At 43.3% G+C, this 20,191-nt stretch overlaps 1 protein-coding gene across 3 annotated transcripts in view; it reads left to right on the top strand.

The window, feature by feature from the left end:
- DCC (DCC netrin 1 receptor) overlaps positions 1–20,191 on the top strand; it is a gene marked incomplete at its 5' end in the record, with an annotated part of 926,289 nt that overhangs the window by 832,150 nt on the left and 73,948 nt on the right. For all 3 annotated transcript variants that reach the window (XM_083402635.1, XM_083402634.1, XM_083402636.1), the window contains one exon: positions 11,121–11,153. In XM_083402635.1, coding sequence (XP_083258761.1) covers positions 11,121–11,153 — 33 coding nt within the window. The remainder of the gene's footprint in view (positions 1–11,120; positions 11,154–20,191) is intronic.

The raw sequence follows: 20,191 nt of genomic DNA, 5'->3' as shown, positions 1-20,191 counted from the left end.
TCAGGGAGATGAATTTTAGATCAGAGGAGATGTATTTTTTTGAAAATAAAAAAATAATTTTCTTCCGTCATCTAATAGCCTATGAGGACACTGTCTAATACCCTGGCATGAATATTTAATGCTATCCACCCTAAATATGTCATGTTCAATAACATTCAAACTGGTTTTCCCCCGATAAATCTGCTTCTACATGTAAGGTGCAAAGAGCTTCTGATGTCTGGCTCACACTCTCAATTATGCAAAGTTATTGGATTCTTGTCCTTAATAATGATTAAGAAGATGTGTTTGGTGTCCCATGGAAGGGATCTCTTGGCAATAACTATATCTACACATACAAACATGTATACGTCTACCAGCTCCATCTGGTAGGCTGAGACCCTATCTGCCTATGGACTGCCTCACCAGAGTGGAGCATGCTCTAGTTATCTCCCGGTTGGACTACTGCAATGCACTCTACTTGGGGCTACCTTTGAAGGTGACCCGGAAACTACAACTAATCCAGAATGCGGCAGCTACACTGGTGACTGGGAGCGGCTGCCAAGACCACATAACACCAGTCTTGAAAGACCTAAACAGTTATTAGATGTTTAGAAGACATCTGAAGGCAGCCCTGTTTAGGGAAGCTTTTAATGACTGATGTTTTAATATATTTTTAATCTTTTGTTGGAAGCAGCCCAGAGTGGCTGGGGAAACCCAGCCAGATGGGCAGGGTATAAATAATAAATTCTTGTTTGTATTATTATTGTGGAGAAAGAGAGAGGTCACCATACGTTTAATTTCACAAGGAACCATGTAAGCATCAAAAGAACAACCTCCATCTCTAAAATATGCAGGATCTCTAAAATATGAAAAGTTTTTTTTGCTTTATTTCTTCTTTCTTTCTGAATGTGGATTAAGGATAAATGAATCTACCAATTTCAGTTTTCCTCATTCCAGTCCAAAATCCCATTCTTCTCATTTTCCATCTTTGACATCCTCAAGTACATTTCTCCTAACATAGGATTGTGCCCAATGCTAGTCTTATCCAGAGTAGATTCATTGAAATCAACAGATATGGCTACTTTGGGTCCATTAATTCCAGAGGATATCCTGTCAGTAGGATTTGGTTGGATCTAATGCATAGTCATTTTGTGTGTGTTATAATTCATTTTTGTACGTTATTTTGCTCACCTTTTCTTGGTCAGAGACCTCTGTGGCCCGAAGTGCCTCTCACCTACTTCTGTTGGTACCACAGTTAACAATCACTCCTGGGTAAGGAAAGTTTTTCTGCAGTAGTTCTTTCATTGGTTACTTCAAGACTGGATTACTGCCACGGAATCTATGTGGGACTTCCCTTGTGCTTGATCTGGAAGCTCCAGTTGGTGAAGAATGCTGCAGCACAATTGCTGACAAGAGTGAAGCCTTGCCCACATATAATACCTGTGCTCAGAAATCTGCACTGATTGCCTTATTTTCTTCCGGGCCAAGTTCAGGGTGTTTATATCCTAACACTGTGTCCTTAACAACTCGGGATCACGTTGCCTGTGAAATTACCCCAGCACATGCCCACACAACCACTCTGATCTGAGGGACTGGCACTGTTTCACAGGTCTCATAATACCCATTCTGCCTTTGTAAGAAATTAATATTTAAGTATTGAAGCACCTAGTGGGACGCGGGTGGCGCTGTGAGTAAAACCTCAGTGCCTAGGACTTGCCGATTGCATGGTCGGCGGTTCGAATCCCCACGGCGGGGTGCGCTCCCATCATTCGGTCCCAGCGCCTGCCAACCTAGCAGTTCGAAAGCACCTCTGGGTGCAAGTAGCTAAATAGGGACCGCTTACCAGCGGGAAGGTAAACGGCGTTCCGTGTGCTGCGCTGGCTCGCCAGATGCAGCTTGTCACGCTGGCCACGTGACCCGGAAGTGTCTGCGGACAGCGCTGGCTCCCGGCCTATAGAGTGAGATGAGCGCACAAGCCTAGAGTCTGGCAAGACTGGCCCGTACGGGCAGGGGTACCTTTACCTTTTATAGAAGCACCTATCCTTTGGAACTCCCTGCTATTTGACATTAGGCAAGCACCTTCACTGTACTCTTTTTCGGCAGCTATTAAAAACGTTTCTGTTTAGACAATCCTACCCAGATATGTAGAATGTTGAAGTTCATTTTTCGTTTAGTGCTGATTTTTTCATATTAAAAAATGTTCTAAGTAGCTGTTTTTAACTGTTATTATGGATAGTTTTATGGTTTTGTTCTCTTTGTAAATGGCTTTGAGGGTTGTTGTTATTGTTTTCTTTTCCAATCAAGTGGCATATAAGTTTTATGAAGTAAATGCCCTCTTTATACATGCTTACAAAAATGATGCAACGTGACACCAGAAGTTCCCTTTGCAGCTAATGATCCGTACTTAATCATTCTGAAGACAGCATTTCACTCTCAATGTCCCATTAGGCTTACAGCAGACAGATTAATAACATAAAAGAGTAAATATTCTGCAGCAGTGTTCTTCTTTAGTATCCAAAGTTACGCCGCTATGTTCTAGAAGGTTCTAGAATTGCAGGTTGAAAAGAGCCAAGTGAATTAATGTCACGCAGAGAAGGGATTCCCCACCCCCACCCCCTCGGTCTCTGAAATAATTCATTAAGAGTCTGCCTTTCCCCTTCACCTGTGGCTGAAATAGGTAAGTCGGGAAGAGCAGGGCTAATGAGAGCTATTCCGCTGTGCCACAACTGTAGCATAATTTTCTTCTAATGTGTCACTCCTCATTTTCAAATGAATCTTAATTGCAAACTGTATTATAAGTGGGAACTGCGAGGCAGTGGCTTATTAAAAGTCCTTTATTGTGCCAAGCCACGAACTGAGAGAAAGTTTGCTGCCCTGGAATCATAGAAAAATAGAATTATAGAGCGGAAAGGGACCCTGAGGGCCATCTAGTCGCACCCATTACAACGCAGGAATCTCAAGCATAGAGGACAGATGGCTGTCCAACCTCTGCTAAAAGACAACAACAAACACCTTCAAGGAAAGAGAGTCCATCTTCAGAGGCTTTTATTACATATATGTATTCAATAGACTCACATACTTGTATTTCAATTTCACACATATTATGCTGCTGCCAGTCATTTGAATGTTATGCCTATCCCTTAGTACTTTCTGTTAGAATTCCTGCTCCATGATTGCAGTCATGGGATTGTTGTCTATCACATGACGGTATATGTTTTGACTCCACAAAGTGGGAAGTGATGGAGACAGGATGTTTGTGTTACTGTGTTCTGTAAACTGGGACTGTTGTCCTTTGTTCTTCCTCTTTGCTGTCTGATGCTAGAGAGAGAGGGAGCCATGCTGCAGTGTTCCGCATGTGTTTATATGTAAATAAAGGAGATTAGCCAAAATGCCGAGTTGCTGAGGTCTGTTACGCAAGCTGCACAAACTCTGCTGATCCCTAAGTGTGCCAATGTCTGTTAGCATTGGTCACTGTGGTGTTCGGGCAGAAGAAAGCTTTTGAAGCTCCTGAACGATTGAGCAGGAGGAAGGGAACATGCAAGTCGGGCATGTGTCTCTACCAGGGTCCTACTCGAGTGTAGGCTGAGCTCCTAACACTTTCTCCATTCCTGCAGACCTCCTTGGGTGTTAGGATTGGCAAGGGGGTCCCTCTTGGTAGTTTCACCACCCTCCAAAATTCACCTGGGTGTCAGCCCTTCAGAAGGCATTCTCTGCATCAGCCCCTAACTGTGGAATCCCCTCCCCACAGAGGTGCATGTCATTAATTAGCTTTTGGCATTTGCCAAAGATGCCACCCATACTTCTGAACTAAACTGTTTTGATTTTACTACCATCCTAGTATATTGTTGTAACCTGCCCTGGGAACCTATTCAAGGGCAGGTAAGAAATCCTATAAACAAACAAACCAACAGCGTGGTTAGTTGCTGTTTGTGTGACATTGTTGTAAGCCAAAAATAGCTTCTCTCCTGAGTTTATGCCAATAAAACTCAGAAATGTGAGGAGTTAGGAGTCCAACGTTGTTTATTGCAAAGCAATAGGTTACAGTCGGATTGTTCCACAAAACTGCAACCCTGCCCAGTGGTCCAGGCAGTGGTATTTATAACATTTCAAAGAAAGCATTTCAATTTTCACCAATCGTATACATCATTACCTCATTTCATGTTTAATACACATGTGCAATAAGCATTGACAATTTCTGCTGATTAGGTTCTGATTTCCACCATGTTCTGTTACACTGTGTTAGTATGCATGTTGGGAACCTGTGTTACGTGTAGCCATTTGCACCATGTAGGAATTTATGTTCTAGCTTTGAGCTGTAGCTTTGTGATTCACACACAGTCATACCTCAGGTTGAAGTATCTTCAGGTTAAGCGTTTTCGGGTTGCTCTCCGCAGTGACCTGGAAGTAATGGAATGAGTTACTTCCGGGTTTTGCCACTCGCGCATTCGCAGACACTGAAAATGATGTCACACACATGCGCGGGAGCTGCGAATTGCGACCCGTGCACGTGCAGACGCATGGACGTGGGTTGCATTCGCTTCAGGATGCGAACAGGGCTCCGGAACGGATCCCGTTCGCATCCAGAGGTACCGCTGTATTAGCTGTATTTCTGCCCCAATGGGTGGGGCAGCAACTTGCAAAATCATCAGTTTCATAAAGTAACAGGCTATTAGACGCACACCCAATGATTTGCAGGGGTAGACATTATCACATTTATTGTGGCCCTTTGGGCCACCACCACCACCACATGGTGTCAGAAGAACCAACTCCCACGGCAGGTTGCCAGGAACAGATAAGAAAAGGAAAATTAGCATCTGCTTTTTATTCAATATTCACAGAGAGAGGCCTGGGAATGCAGCCTCTTGGAATAATGGCGTCGTCCTGAGTGACTCTCCACCCCCCTTTCTACCACTTCCTCATTCATCACCTTCTCCCCTACGTTGAGGGCCCTTTGCTTCTGAGCACTTCGCTCTACTACTTTCAATGCTCGCTGGGTTTCGGGAGAGGGTGGGTCTGGAATGCTTTCTAAAGACACTGTGCCCGTAAGCTCTGTTGCCCTCCTGGTTCTTCCTCCTCTCCCATGATTTCCCAGCTTCCCCCCTCATCTGCCTCTGAGCTGTGACCTCCCTCAAGCCCCTGTTGTCATTCTGAATTGTCTTCTTCTTCTCTGGAAGGGTCAAGCTGGCGCCATCATTCCTATGACGTCCAGTCCCTGACACCCTGTGGTTCAGACCAGTTTCATAGAATCATAGAATTTTAGAGTTGGAAGGAACCCAAGACTCATCTAGTCTTAACCCCCTGCCCCCAGCTAAGGCATCTATGGGAAGTAGCCATCCAACTTAAAAACCTCTAAGGAAGGAGAGTCTGCCACCTCTTGTGGGAGTTTGTTCCACTGCCCAACAGTTCCTACTGTCAGAAAGTTTTTCCAAATGTTTCGTCAGAATCTCCTCTCTTATAACTTGAAGCCATTGCCTCGAGTCCTACCCTCAAGAGCAGGAGGATACAAGCATGTTCCCTCTTCCAGGTGACAGCCCTTAAAATATTTGAAGATGGCTATCATATCTCCTCTCGGTCTCTTCTTTTCCTGGTGTGTTTTCATCCAAGTAGGAACCAAGTACCGTATTTTTTGCTCTGTAAGACGCACCAGACCACAAGACACACCTAGTTTTTGGAGGAGGAAAACAAGAAAAAAAATATTCTGAATCTCAGAAGCCAGAACAGCAAGAGGGATCGCTGTGCAGTGAAAGCAGCAATGCCTCTTGCTGTTCTGGCTTCTGGGATAGCTGTGCAGGCTGCATTCGCTCCATAAGACGCACACACATTTCCCCTTACTTTTTAGGAGGGAAAAAGTGAGTCTTATAGACCAAAAAATATGGTAGGTCCCAATTCATGCAAATGGGTACAGGCAGGAATCCACATGGTTTAAGTATCTACCAGCAACCACATATTCATATACCTACCCGGACCCTGAGATCATCTTTGTGTGCCTCCTTGAGAGGTTCAGAGGGTGGCAACACAAGAACGGGGCCTACTCTGCAGTGGCTCCCCATCTGTGGAATGCTCTCTCCAGGGAAGTTCGCCTGGAACCTTCATTACACACCTTTAGCACCAGGCAAAAACATTCCTTGTTAACCAGGCCTTTGGTTGCCCTGATTGACATCCTATGCCCTTTTAAAATGTGTTTTTTTTGGGGGGGGGCTATTGGCTTGTTGTTTTTATTTTTATGGTGTATTTTGTGGTTTTATATCTTGATTTTATTCTGCAAACTGCCCTGAAACCCCTGGGTATAGGGCGGTATAAAAATTCTAATTCTAATACTTATAATGATGATGATGATGATGTCTGCTTTGGGGACAAGTTTTGAAGACAGTATGGTATAGTGGTCAATTTGCTCCCACCCCAGCATTATCAAGGGTACCTGCTAGCAAGAGCTGTACCCAGTTTTCCCACAGTTTCCCCCGTAGTCTGTACTTTTTTCCTTTCATGTCCCTTTCACCTCACTATGGACAATCCACCACTCCTAACCAGGTGTGTGTCACCTGCAAAGTGTGACATGCATCCGATGACATGGACTACGTATTCCACAAAAGTACCGTATTTTTCCGTGTATAAGACTAGAGGGTTTTTTCCTACCAAAAAAATAGGTTTAAAATTGGGGCTCGTCTTATGCACGGATTGTGCTGAGGGGGTGTTTTCTTAACTGGGAGTCACCCAAAATAAGGTGCATCTTATACATGGGTGTGTCTTGTACATAGAAAAATACAGTATATGCCATCATCTTTCTTCCAGGGTTGCATCTGACTAAGCCATACTCAGAGTAGACCTGTTGAAATCAATGGCCTTGGGTAAGTCATAACTGACTTGAGTCCATTTATTTCAGTGGGTCTGCTCTAAGAGTTGCTAAAGTGGGATCTTTAAGATGCCAGAAGACTCTTTGTTGTTTTCACGGCAGCCGACTAACAGACTAACCCTGTGGAAATTGCCTAGGAGATGTGTTGCTATCGCAGTAGATAGGGAGAGCATCCGTAACCTTAATTTGAAGGATGTATAAATTATGTGAACTGATATGTGTCAGTCGGGGAGGGAGGGAGGAAGAGAGAGGTTGCTCTTTGCTTGTTAATTCTGATCAGCATTACCCTCCTATTAACACAGACAAGAAAGGTCTTTATTTGGGGCTTTCTGCAGGACATGATCGACAACGGTGTTAAATTTGCAATCATCCTTTTCTCTTTTTTGAAAAACTGCTCTATAATTGCTGATATTGTCATCGTGGAGTGTTTCTCTCCCTCTCTCTCTTTTTTTTTGAAGAGACAACATCAGGCAGAATTTTTAGCGTTACAGTGCCCTCTAATGCTTCACTGGGGTGACAAGTATGGGAATGGGAAACCAACTTACGTCCCTGAGTTACAGAGAACTTGCCAGGAACCAATGTCATAGACCAAAGCAACCCTGAAATATTTCATGGCGCTATTTATGACAAGGGTTACATCCTCTTAACAGCACAGCAGTGGAAGGGACATGAAAAGCAAAAAAGCAACATCTTATCTAGCTTAGTTACAAATGCCATAAATGCTTGAGATGCAGGTTTTGGCCAGGGCATGTTGACAAACTGTATTTGTTTTTGGTGCCCTGATTATAAATCATAGGTACAGACCTGTGAAGAAACCCATTATAAAATTATGCTCTAGGATTTCTGTCCTTTGGGTCGCTGTGGAAGGGAAAGGGTCAGTAGATTCCTATACACTTCCTTATGAAGTACAGCCTTCTCCACACTAGTGCCCTGCAGATGTTTTGAACAGATGGTTGTTGATCAGTTATGAGAGTTGTAGTCCAGAACATCTAAAGGGCATCAGGTTGGGGAATACTGTCCTAGATATGGTCTCACCTTGCAGCAAGAACTGGATTTTGAGGAGAAGCGCTGAATATGAGTTAGCAGGACTGTAGGGACGCAGGTGGTGCTGTGGTCTAAACCACTGAGTCTCTTGGGCTTGCTGATCAGCAGGTTGGCAGTTCAGATCCCTGTAGCAGCAGTTTGAAAGTATGTCAGTGCAAGTAGATAAATAGGTGATGCTGTGGCAGGAAGGTAAACGGCGTTTCTGTGCGCTCTGGTTTCCGTCACGGTGTTCCGTTGCGCCAGAAGCAGTTTAGTCATGCTGACCACATGACCTGGAAAGCTGTCTGTGGACAAATGCCAGCTTCCTAGGCCTGAAAGCAAGATGAGCGCTGCAACCCCATAGTCGCCTTTGACTGGACTTAACCATCCAGGGGTCCTTTACCTTTACATTGCAGGACTGTAAGATCTTCAACAACCAAAACCCAGAGAGATATTTAGTAGAATTCTTCTCACAATAACATTTTGTTGTGTGGTTGTTCATTAGCGCAATAGCAAGAACATAAATCCATAAAACCTGCATGAGCTTGTGCAGAGTCCTGCAGGATCAGACCAAATATTGATCTAGTCCACTATCCTGTTTCCTACAGTGGCTAGTCAGATAACTTCAGAAAATGAACAGCTGGGATATGAAGCCAAGAGTCCCCTGTGCTGTTGCATAGCTCAGTAGTAGGGGAAGGGTGTAGCTCAGTGATAGAGCATCTGCTTTGCATGCAGAAGGTCCCTGGTTCAATCCCCAGCATCTCCAGTTCAGGCTGGGAGAGAGTCCTATCCAATGTCCTGCAGATCTGCTGCCTGTCAGAGTAGACACTACAGTGGTACCTCAGGTTACATACGCTTCAGGTTACACACTCCGCTAACCAAGAAATAGTGCTTCAGGTTAAGAACTTTGCTTCAGGATAAGAGCAGAAATCGGGCTCCAGCGGCGCGGCGGCAGCAGGAGGCCCCATTAGCTAAAGTGGTGCTTCAGGTTAAGAACAATTTCAGGTTAAGAACGGACCTCCAAAACGAATTAAGTACTTAACCCGAGGTACCACTGTACTGAGCTAGATGGACCCAGTGGTCTGACTTGGTACATGACACCTTTGTAAGGCGAGGTTTCAATTAGTTGTCATAAGTAAGAGATATTAGTAGACTTACCATTGCCAAATTATTTAATACAACTAAATTTTAAAAGATACAGCTTCCTTTGTATTTAAGGAAATGTTGTCTCTGGTTTTGTAAACCATAATTTCCCATGAACTGCCCAAATGCCACCATCACTATAATAGAAAGATGCTTTTCATTTTTTATATATCCTCTTCTCTGTCTCCAACAAGCCGAGAGCTGGATTTCCAAAATAGCATATTCCAAAGCAAATCAGCAGCCCTCATTATGCCTCAGATGTTCTCCTAATGGAGAATTGGTTATATATCTATGTTTGGCAGATTTAACACAATAAACGTATTTTGTGAGAAAACTGCAAAGACTTGAGATTTGATTCCTTATACCCACTGGCTTGTTTTGTCACACCTTCGACAACATAAAGATTGGATTGAGTAGTGAATGGACAGATAGAACAGTATCCATCCCTTATTACTTGCCTTCATTTATGAAGACCAAAAGTATTTTGTCACCTTTTGAACACAACCTGTTTCAATTGCTTCATACTTTAAGCAAGATTCAGTCATGTAGGTAGCTGACCTACCCCAAAAGGCATCCGACTCAGTTGCATGGTCAGCTAGAGGATCATCCTATGTGTGGGCTCTACGTGTGGGCAGGAGCGTGACTGGATAATGGGTATAAAAAAGAGACATTGGGTGAAGAACGAGACGCCACTTAACTACCAGGGCTTACGTTCTGGTGCCCCTTTGATGCATAACTGCTGGATATAGGCAAAGCATCCACGCAATGATATTTCTTGGGCAGACATCACATAACACAGGAGTAACTAACATGGTGCCCTCCAGGGTTGTTGAATTCTTCTTCTTCTTCTTCTTCTTCTTCTTCTTCTTCTTCTTCTTCTGCGATCCCTCGTAGCCAAGTAAGATTGTCTTCCATAAACACAGTTTTAACAATGAGTCCGTAAGTGACTGTGGAGGCCAATTCTGGATCCACACATCCTTCCACAGTGGGGACATTGGTTTCTGGGCAGGAGTTGATCACGGTGTGGATTTGCCAAGCATATCTTCCTCTTAGTACATTTCTCCCTTGCGTCCTGAGTTTGAGTGTCTTCAAAGCCCATGGCACCTTTGGTAAAGGCTGTTCTCCAATTGGAGTGCTCACAGGCAACTGTTTCCCAATTGTTGGTGTTTATACTGCGTTTTTTAAAATTTGCCTTGAGACAGTCTTTTGTTGACCACCAGCATTACACTTTCCATTTTTAAGTTCAGAATAGATTAGTTGCTTTGGAAGACGATAATCAGGCACCCGCACAACATGACCTGTTCAAAGAAGTTGATGTTGAAGAATCATTGCTTCAACTACAACTTCCATCAGCCCCAGGCCCACAGCCAATAGCCAAGGATGATGGGTTCCGTAGTCCAAAACATCTAGAGATCACCACATTGGTTACTCCTAACATAGTATTTCTCCCAAACATTCTGAAACAATAGAAGAGCAGTACAGAATTCTGTAAGATTTCAACTTGAGCTGAGTTCTCTGCACTATTTAAATAAATAGCTGAAGGCCACTGCAGCCTGAGAGTCTTGGCAATGTCTATAAATCCTGAAGACTTAACTGGAGCACTTGTAATCCCATCTTTCCTTTGTATGTGATTATTATATTTTAAAAGCATGTAAAATCGCTTTTGAAATGAAACGACGAGCTAGCTTTCAGTGTGCAGGAGGGTTTGTGCCTAATTATTCAAAGAAACCATTTCTTCTTCTTTTTCTTGCATCTCATTTCTTAATTAAGCTTTCCTAATGATACCCCATATCAGGGGAGCTGTGGGTGGGGACAACCTGAGACTTCTTATTCTCCTTCAAAAATCAACATCTGACTTCATTAGTTATGAGATACAGATGAAATGACTGACACTTGTACTTTCCGTCTCTCAATATGATTCTGAAATTAAAGAATAACGTCAAAATCTTCCCTGTCATATTCTGATACAATCGACTGGAGAGTAAAAAAAAAAGGGGGGGGGAGAACAGAGAGTCTGCAACTTGATAAGAAAGTTAGCTAACAAAATGGCTGATTTGATGCATTGAAGTGCCTACTGATAAAAAATGACTGACAGTGTTGTTTTGTTGTTGTTTTTGCCTTGCAGTGGAACATCCTGACAAAATGGCTAATGATCAAGGTAAGATGGCCTTATTGTGTCCTGTCTTCTCTTGGAATCAACGCCAAGGTGTAGGTGTGATGCCAGCCCCCCCTTCCTTTGTGTTCTGCTCTTCACCTGGCCAGCACACCTGATGAGGCAGACACTGGCATGATAATTAATCTTGTTAATGAAGTTCTGCTCGGCTGAGGCTGCTGTTTTGATGGGGAAGATGTAAATTTTCTTGAGAGGAAATTGTTTTGTCTCTTTTCTGAAGGACCAATTAAAATGTCAGGCTCCTTTGTATGAAATAAATTTTTTCCTCTCTCTGCTGCACTTCTGAATAATTCACATTAAGTATAATTAAGGTTGGCATAATTTCCAAGCTGCTCTTACACCCTTTTGTGGGTTATAGATTAAAGTTCTGGAGCCTCATGGTAAGAACCACTACATCTATCTATCCATAAATCAGTTTCTCCCTCATGTTGGAAGATGGTGGTTTAGTCAACTTTTCAAGGCATAATTGTTGGTAGCGTTTTATCCTCTTCTTACTATTTTTAAACTCATTGTGATGTTTGTTCTTCATTTCAAGCCAAATGCTTGTAGTCATTTGTTTACTATGAAGGGGGAAATAGTTGATTATCACTTTAGGTAATTACATTTTTTTTGTGGGGAGGAATGGCTGAGTCTCTCCAGGCATTTTGAAAGGAAAATAGCTGTCTTTGCTTAGCTGTTGGCTTCTATTGATTCACCCATTGGATATGTATGGGGAATACATCCCATAACACCAGTTTCATGTCCTGAGGGTTCTGTTTTCCCCCACTTGAATAGCTTCTCCTTTCATCAAGCTTGGTACAGTGGAACCTCTACTTACGGATGTAATCAGTTCCGGAGGTCCGTCTATATGTCGATCCGGGTAGCTGGTAGAAGCGCCATTGTGCGCAGGTGCATTCAGCGGCAGTGTGTTTCTGCGCAGGTGCAGATGGCGGCAGATGCTTCTGCACATGCGCAAATGGCAGGAGCTAATTCTGTGTGTACGCAAATCGCAGCAAACCCGGTATTTACTTCCGGATTTGCCACGGTCGCAACTTGGATTGGGCCCAAGTAGAGGCGGTTGTAAGGAGAGGTTCTACTGAACTTAATGTACTTTGGTTGCACTGGTCGCTCTGGGACATAGTGAAAATTAGGCCTTATATATGATGCGGAAATGATTCTACACATATTTATTTTTTTTTATTTATTATTTTACTTTGAGAGATGTCACCTCTCTGGATTTGCCTGTTTTCCTCTTGGCTTACCTGATGCCCAGTTTCAACATTTAGATTAGGCCTAGGTGCATAAGATTCATGTAGCTCTATATGTTGTGATCAACAGCTCACGCACAGTCTTTGAATCAGATGTGTGCATCTGTCATATGCACATTCTGTGTAGGCCCTATGTAAATATTATAGCCATGTGTGGATGCTCAGTAGGCCCAGCGGTGGGAGAGGAGCCTCTGACTGGGTATGCACAATCTCACTGTAATGTTTGTCTAAATGTGTCCTTGGTGTGTATGTGCATTATATATAGTACATATGACAGGGACAGAGTGGCGCTGTTATCTAAATCACTGATCCTCTTGGGCTTACTGATCGGAAGGTCGGCATTTTGAATCCCCGCGACGGGGTGAGCTCCCGTTGCTCTGTCCCAGCTCCTGCCAACCTAGCAGTTCGAAAACATGCCAGTGCAAGTAGATAAATAGGTACCGCTGTGGCAGGAAGGTTAACAGCATTCCTGTGCGCTCTGGCTTATGTCACAGCATCCTGTTGTGCCAGGTGTGGTTTAGTCATGCTGGCCACATGACCTGGAAAGCTGTCTGTGGACAAATGCTGACTCCCACAGCCTGAAAGTGAGATGAGTGCCGCAACCCCATAGTCACCTTTGAGTAGACTTAACTGTCCAGGGGTCCTTTACCTACTTACCTTTACCTACTTACATATGATGCTCTAGTTTCCATGGAAATATGTGCAGTCTCTGACCCTGCTTCCAGAACATGGCCCTACATGGCTTGGTCTTAAATATAAATGTTGGGGGGGGGGGTGATAACCAGGAAACAGAACCCGTCCTGCTCCATAAGACTTCACCCCAGAAACAAAATAATATACCAACTTGAACATAGGTCCTTCTCACCCATTCCTCTCTCAACAGCCCCAAGAAAGTTCTCTCTTTCACATTCTCTCCTTAAGTAACTCTGTTTAGGCTCTTGAGGATGCATAAAAATGAATATGGAAAATGCAACACAAATTCTTCTCCTAGTGCATCCTTTCCAACCTTTAGATTCCTTAAGATCGTTGGACTACAACCCCCACCTTCCCCAGACAGCATAGCCAATGGTCAACAATAATGGGATTTGTAGCCCAAGAATATCTGGGGACTCCAAGTCTGGGGAATACTGTACACTATCAGCTATCAGACTTACCCCATCCCACATCAGATTTGCCCAGAAAATAAGTCAAGCTATTTCCCCAAGAAGACAGAATCCTTAAACAGCTCTGGTTCTTTTCCAAACCATCCTGAATTTGGAAATCGTCCATCTTCCTTGCATGGTATGTAGGTTTCCATCAGGACATTTCCCCCTGCCACACTACCAGTGCACCAGAGGGGGGCAGGAAGGGACATACCACCACCCCAATTCCCACAGTTAGAAAACAGCTGTTGCTACTACCCAGTAGGATAAGGGTTGTTTAAAGGGAACGGGGATAGGTGGCCCAGACATTTGAGGTCTGGGTGGGTGAGTAGGTTGGGAATTTTCCTCCACCTTAGATTCCAATCCAAGCTAGAGGTTAATTTTGGAGTCTCATGGCGCTCACCTCTTCTTTGAAAGTAAGCATTACAAGCCCCAGATTTTATGTGGGCCCGAACTAGGGATGGACGAACCTATAAATTTCTCTCTGTTTCTCATTTTTTAAAATCTGTACTTCAGGCTTTCACACTTCTGTCACAATTTGCATTTTTAAAAGAAAAATCCTCATGGAAAATATGAGCATTTTAGTGTGAATTTCTTCCAATCACCTTTCTGGATGCAGTTTTGACTGATGCATACTTTTGCAACCATTTCCCCTAATATAATGCATTCTGCACACTGTTTTCACTAATATATACGCCTCTATGCACGCTTCCTCCTCATATATGTATTTTTGTACAGACTGATTGGGGAACCACAGTGCAAAATTCAAGGAAAAGCAAATTTCTAAGAACAACTGTGTTTCAGTTAATCTATTGGTCTGAGAAGTGCAGATTAGGAAGTTTCTCATTAAATCACAAGCAATATCCAATTTATCGCCCAGCCCTAACCCGAAAAGCTTTGCTGGAACCCCTAACAATGATGTCCTTTACACTCATATTTCCTAGGCGTTAATGCACGCTAAGTAATATAAACATTTCTACTAAAATAATAGCCCGTAGCTGTCACTTCACACTGCCACTGAATAAAACGAGTAACTCAAGACAACGTCTGTATGGCATTTCTCCATGAGGCAAAAGCCTTGGAATTAATTTGTTTTTGCTGGAAAGTCATGCAGCGTAACAAACTGTTCTCTCCAACTTTAGCATTCCGTTATAAATGGGCAAAGTAAACAATCGAATGTGTTTGATCTTAATAGACATTCTGGAACATAAAGTAGATGCCATTTTCCTTACATAACTTGTAGCGATTCCGAGTAAACACAAATAGAATCAAAGGCAGGGCTCTTTATCATTCGGGTGACAGCACTGCTAATTTCCCTGCCTACGTGGTATCAGAATAATAAATTGAGATTTGGAAAAGTGAAACGTGAAAAGAACAATGGGAATGTGCTTGAAAAATGGAGGTTTTCTGGGCAATTATTGCTGCTTTGCGAGGCATTGTTTCATGTTGTAGTACAGCTTAGAGTTAAAAGACCATGGATATTTTAAGGCGTTCTTTTTAAGTGTCATAATACAGCGCTCTCGTAAGAAGTATCAGGAATAATAAATATTTATTCCCTTTCTTGAATTCGTTGTGATATCATTTGATAAAAGCAAATGCTTAAGACAAGAGCTACCTAGATATGCAAAGCTGACAGGTATTTTTGGTATCACATTTTATTTTGTAAGACACATGTTTTTAAATTACGTTTTTGTTTTGTTTTGTTTAAAAATGGCTGCCTTGCAAGCATATCGGCTTGCCCCCATGGTTAAGGGGGCTAGAGCCATGCAACATGCATGCATGCCATGGGTCATGCTGATGTCACTCATGCACATGATGGGGCGTCCTGACAGGTCATGCGCACACTGTGTGGCACACATGAGTGATGTAAACATGCACGGCATGCGTTACCAAAGTGAGCACATTGTGCAGCATGTGTGCATGGCTGCCACAGAATTTTGAGGATCCCCTCCTTGAAAAGTTGGGGCGCCCAGAGGTCCCACCACCCCCAGTTTTTACCTTGTTCTTAACCCCTTTTTCTGTTGGTAATTTTGACGTTTATTTTATGTAATCTTCTTAGAGGTGTGGAGGATTAAGTGGTTTATAAATCCTGTTCTTGAAAAAGGACCTGAAGGATAAGGGAAAGGTGAAAAAGGACTTTGCCGTTGTACTGATGAATGCAGCTACTCATGCAGCAGAATGAGGGTGGGGGAGAGAGAGAGAGATAAGGACAGCCTTTCTCAACCTGTGGGTCCCCAGATGTTGTTGAACTACAACTCCCATCACCCCTAGTTAGCAAGGCTCAAGGATGATGGGAGTTGTAGTCCAACAACATCTGGGGACCCACAGGTTGAGAACCTCTGGATAAGGAGGTGTTTGAGTGAACTGCATCACTTCTGATTTTCAGTAGAGGAGTTAATTTTGAATGCTTCCTTGGGTTGAACTCGTACTGCGCTCCGAAGGCTTCAGAGATGGCCGCCTGAAGCCATTGGAGCACAGTGCGAGTCCCAGCGCTCCCTTTGTGCTTCGGAGGCTTCGCGTTGCTATCGCTGAAGCCAAGGAGCGGTATACGGTATATTCTGCACCCTCACTCTTCTATATGTATAGACAAGGCCTCAAACAAAACAGAGCAGAGGCTCAAATGTAGGAACAAGGAGGAAGGTGGCTAAAATGGGATTCATAACACACAGAACTGAGCAAGTGGAACCTGATCTTCATACTAATTAGAGACTAGGTTCTCCTTTCATCACCATCATCCTTTCATCCTTTTCTAAAGGATAGAAAATATTGGGGTATTGTGTTAATTACAGGAGCGTACAAAGAAGAGTAGGGGCAAACCAAGGACCATCTAGCTCACCCTCTTTTTCACAGCGGCCAATCAGGTGCCCCTTGGAAGACAGCTAAAAGGACATGGAAGCCACAGCCCTTCACCTCTGATGTTCCCCAACAGCTAGTACTCAGAGATGTGCTGCACCCCAGCTAGAAGGTTCCTTGTAGCTGTTAAGGATGTGCTTCCATTGAAGGCTGAATTTGGCACCAAATGGAGACTCCTTTGGAGTGATTTAGGCTTTGCACCAAGTGAAGCAAAACTCCCCCCAAAGTAGTGCCTTAGACATTCAGAGGATGCAGAGAGAGTCAGGCAGTCTCAAGGTCCATTAAAAACCCCAGAGAAGTTCTCTGTGGAAGGAAAAGCTCAAGGAAGGAAGGAAGGAAGGAAGGAAGGAAGGAAGGAAGGAAGGAAGGAGAGGATGTGGGGAGCTTGTAGTGTTGTGCCTGACTGTTCTAGCTTCCAAACAAGGCATATTTTGCCAGAACTCTCAGTTTTCACATTTCCAATCACCATGCTTTAGGAAGGGAAGTAGAAGGAACTTGCCGATTGCTATCAACTCACAGGAGCTTCGGACAGGTTTTCCTCCACTAATTTGTCTAATCTAAGGCTTTTTCTCCCCATATGTCTCCTTACAAATAATGTACTACCAGAGGCAAAGGCTGCTTCCTGCACATTCATCCTGACCTGTCTGGACAAAATTTGCAGAGAGTTTAGATGCTGTTTGTAGGGCATTCATTTCAGTTTGTGTGCAGGGAGGTTATATGATGCTGCAGCGATCAGTTGTTATCCTGCACTTTCCAGTACCTTTTCTTATTGCATTTCCTGTTGCAAACAAGTCTCGTTTTCGGAAGAAGCAGGCTTGTTTGTGAGATCTTTAAATCCACTTTAACTGCGCAACCTGAATTTGCTGGCACGTGACTGAAAATTGCGGCAGCCCAGAAGCACCCTGAGTGTCATTTCAGAACCGTTGTTTCCTGCCTCATACAAATGAACAGAATGAATGGTTCTTTTCATTTTCTGGAGGGCAGCAAAAGGGCTCTATAGTTGGAAAAGGCCTTCCAACATTTCGAGGGTGGCTGATTAGCAAAGCCTGCTTTCCCCTTCACCTGACTCACCCTCACTTACAACTGAGATTTTCCTTGCATATAGCTTCCATGCATCTTGACCATGACTCTTCCATTTCTCATTCAGAGTTCCCTTGCATTTCCGCCCCCACATTAAGGTAGGAGTGGAATTGTTGTGGGAAAAGATTTGAGCTATGCGCACATCATGTGCTTTCTGCCTGCTACTTTCTTTCTCTGCCAAACCAAGCAAAGACAAAAAAAGGGGGGGAGACCCTCCATTGAATATTCTTGTTACAGCCTTGGTTGTGCCTTGTTGTTTATAAATCATTAAAGTAAGTCTTTCTCTCTCTCCACACACACACACACACACACCCTAAATCCCATCGTCATGACGCCAAGCCCGTTGCTTCTGTTGTTGGGGGCTTGTTCTATTTAACGGGCATAGCCTGTAGAATTCTATAAAAAGATTACATTAAAAATGCTCACTGGATTGAAAAGCTCAAGCAATAACAGGAGCCAGAGCAGTTCCTTCAGGCAGCAAGGCAGGCTATGCACTGGTAACTGCTATTAACTGACGGCCATGCTTCAGAGTCCAACCGGCTCTCATTTTCCCAGCCTCCACCAGCAGAAAAGGATGGATGGAGTAAGGAGCATCACCAAAAAAAAAATAGAAATAGAAAAGGTAGGATGTAGCAAAAAGGAGAGGAAAAGAGGGTGCCACTTTTCTGCGTCAGGCATGGAGAGCATGTGGCCTCCAGATATTGTTGGGCTGGATCTACACTGATCTGTAAAAATGCTATTGAAGGCTATAAAAAAGTTATATAGCTCTCAATGTAATTTCCCATTGCCGACATAGTGCTGCTCTGGTGTCACATTTTTATAATGCATTTTAACGCTATAACCGAGCAATGTAGAAGATTCCATTAGCCCCAGCCAGCATGGCAAGTGGTCAGGGGTTCTTTGACCGTCCTGGTGTTCAGTTGTTCTGAGTAGGATAGCAGTAACAAGGTTAGCCAAGCAACAAACTATGCTTAGAACTGAGCTTTCTGGTTTAGTGTCCTTGCAAAGAAGGTGGCACGTGATTCCTTTTAGCAGCAGGGTGGTTTGATCAGTGAAAACTTCCAAATCAGGCTTCAAGATTATTGCTATAGCTCAGTCGTGGTGCTTGTTTGCTGACTCCTGGTTCGCCAGAATTGGGGTGATTTTTGGAAAGATGAAGTACTGCCTTAGTTGCTCAAGGTCTTGATTGTATTACTAGATGAATCCTGTCCACAACAAATCCCATTTCCTAATGGGAAGTGGTTAAATTTATCTGCTGACAAGTGTGACCAGATCAATCGTTTGTTTGGTTTCCCCCCAGCATCTCCCACTAGTCCCCCAGTTTCCCCATTCAGTGTCCGGGGAATAGAAGTGGGCTGCAATAGGCTGCCATGTTACAACAACCCCAGAGGCTCACCTGTGAATTTGGGAACATCTTTTTCCTTTGAATGCGTTTGAATCAGGATAGAAAAGAACCAAGTCCCTTTAGGACTTGGCCCAGTCTGAGAAAGCTCATACTACTTTATTTCATGTGGAGAAATAAATAAACATGCTAGATTCAAATTAGATTGTGTGTGTGGCAGTAACCTCACTTTGGTCAACAAGACATTGGTTCCCAGTATGTAATAATAAAACAAATCTCCTCTCCTCCCACCCACCCACACTCCCTTCCATTTGTTCATTCTGCTTGCACTATGGGAACCAAAGAAATTAAATGGGAAGTGGCAGAGGTTACCGATGGGGTTGGCAAAAAATGTGTTTGTATGCTGCAATATGCCTTCCTCTTCAAGGAGTTGGAGGCTGTAACCAGGCCTCATATGCTCACAGCAGTGCCGTTTGTTGTCCAGAAAACATGTGTGTGCCTCATTTTGACTGGTTCTCTGGGGAAAGCTCTGGGAGCCAAGGAAGGTAACCTAATAAGGTAAATGATCACACCTTCCTTTTTTCTGCTGCAGGCATTCAGCAAAACTTTATGGGTAGCTTCCATCAGCTTCCCTTTTTTATAAGCATGCATCAAAATAATACATGCATGCAGAGAAATGTTTATGCAGAGGACTCTTTATAAAGCGTTGTGAAAAACAACTGTCAGGTTCTCAAAATGATATCTCGGACTGGTTTCAAAATGCAGCAGTCTGTTGATGGGCTATGGTTCAGTTTAGAACTCACATGACCCCTGGGTTGTTGTTTTTTTTATATTAAAAAAGTCCTTACAAAAACTGCCAGCACTTTTTTCTTTATATACACATTTTTCTTTATATACACGTTATGCCAGCAATTTCCCCTAATGTACTATATATGTTATTTTCCTTAATATTTTTGCAAACATTTTCTGGTGATGAAGTGCACTGCCAAATTTGCAAGTGCAAATTTCAGAGGATAACTTTGCTTCAGTCCACTTATTGCTTTTGACAAGTGTGAAGTAAGGTAGGTTTAAAATGAAAACTGAAGTAAATTTCTCCCCAAATCCTGCTCTGGGATCTAATCTCGGGCAGCAGATGTGGTGTGTTGTAGCAGACCACCTATGCTCAACTTATTTGTAAATAAAACCAGATATTACAAACGCCACAAACCTCCAGTGTACTCGTCTTCCAAAAGAAAACAGGTACCCTTGGAACTCATTGCTACTTTGGGAGGCAAGGAAGCACATAACAGCATGGAGCAGTGCAGGTGACTTGTGTAGAAATTTAATTTTAGGAGATTATTAATTAGGTGCTGGAAGTTT

This window comes from Podarcis tiliguerta, assembly GCF_965153285.1.
Source record: "Podarcis tiliguerta genome assembly, chromosome: 11".
Lineage (NCBI taxonomy): Eukaryota > Metazoa > Chordata > Lepidosauria > Squamata > Lacertidae > Podarcis > Podarcis tiliguerta.
Note: the sequence above shows the minus strand (reverse complement) of the source record. Positions and strands in the feature narration are given on the sequence as shown.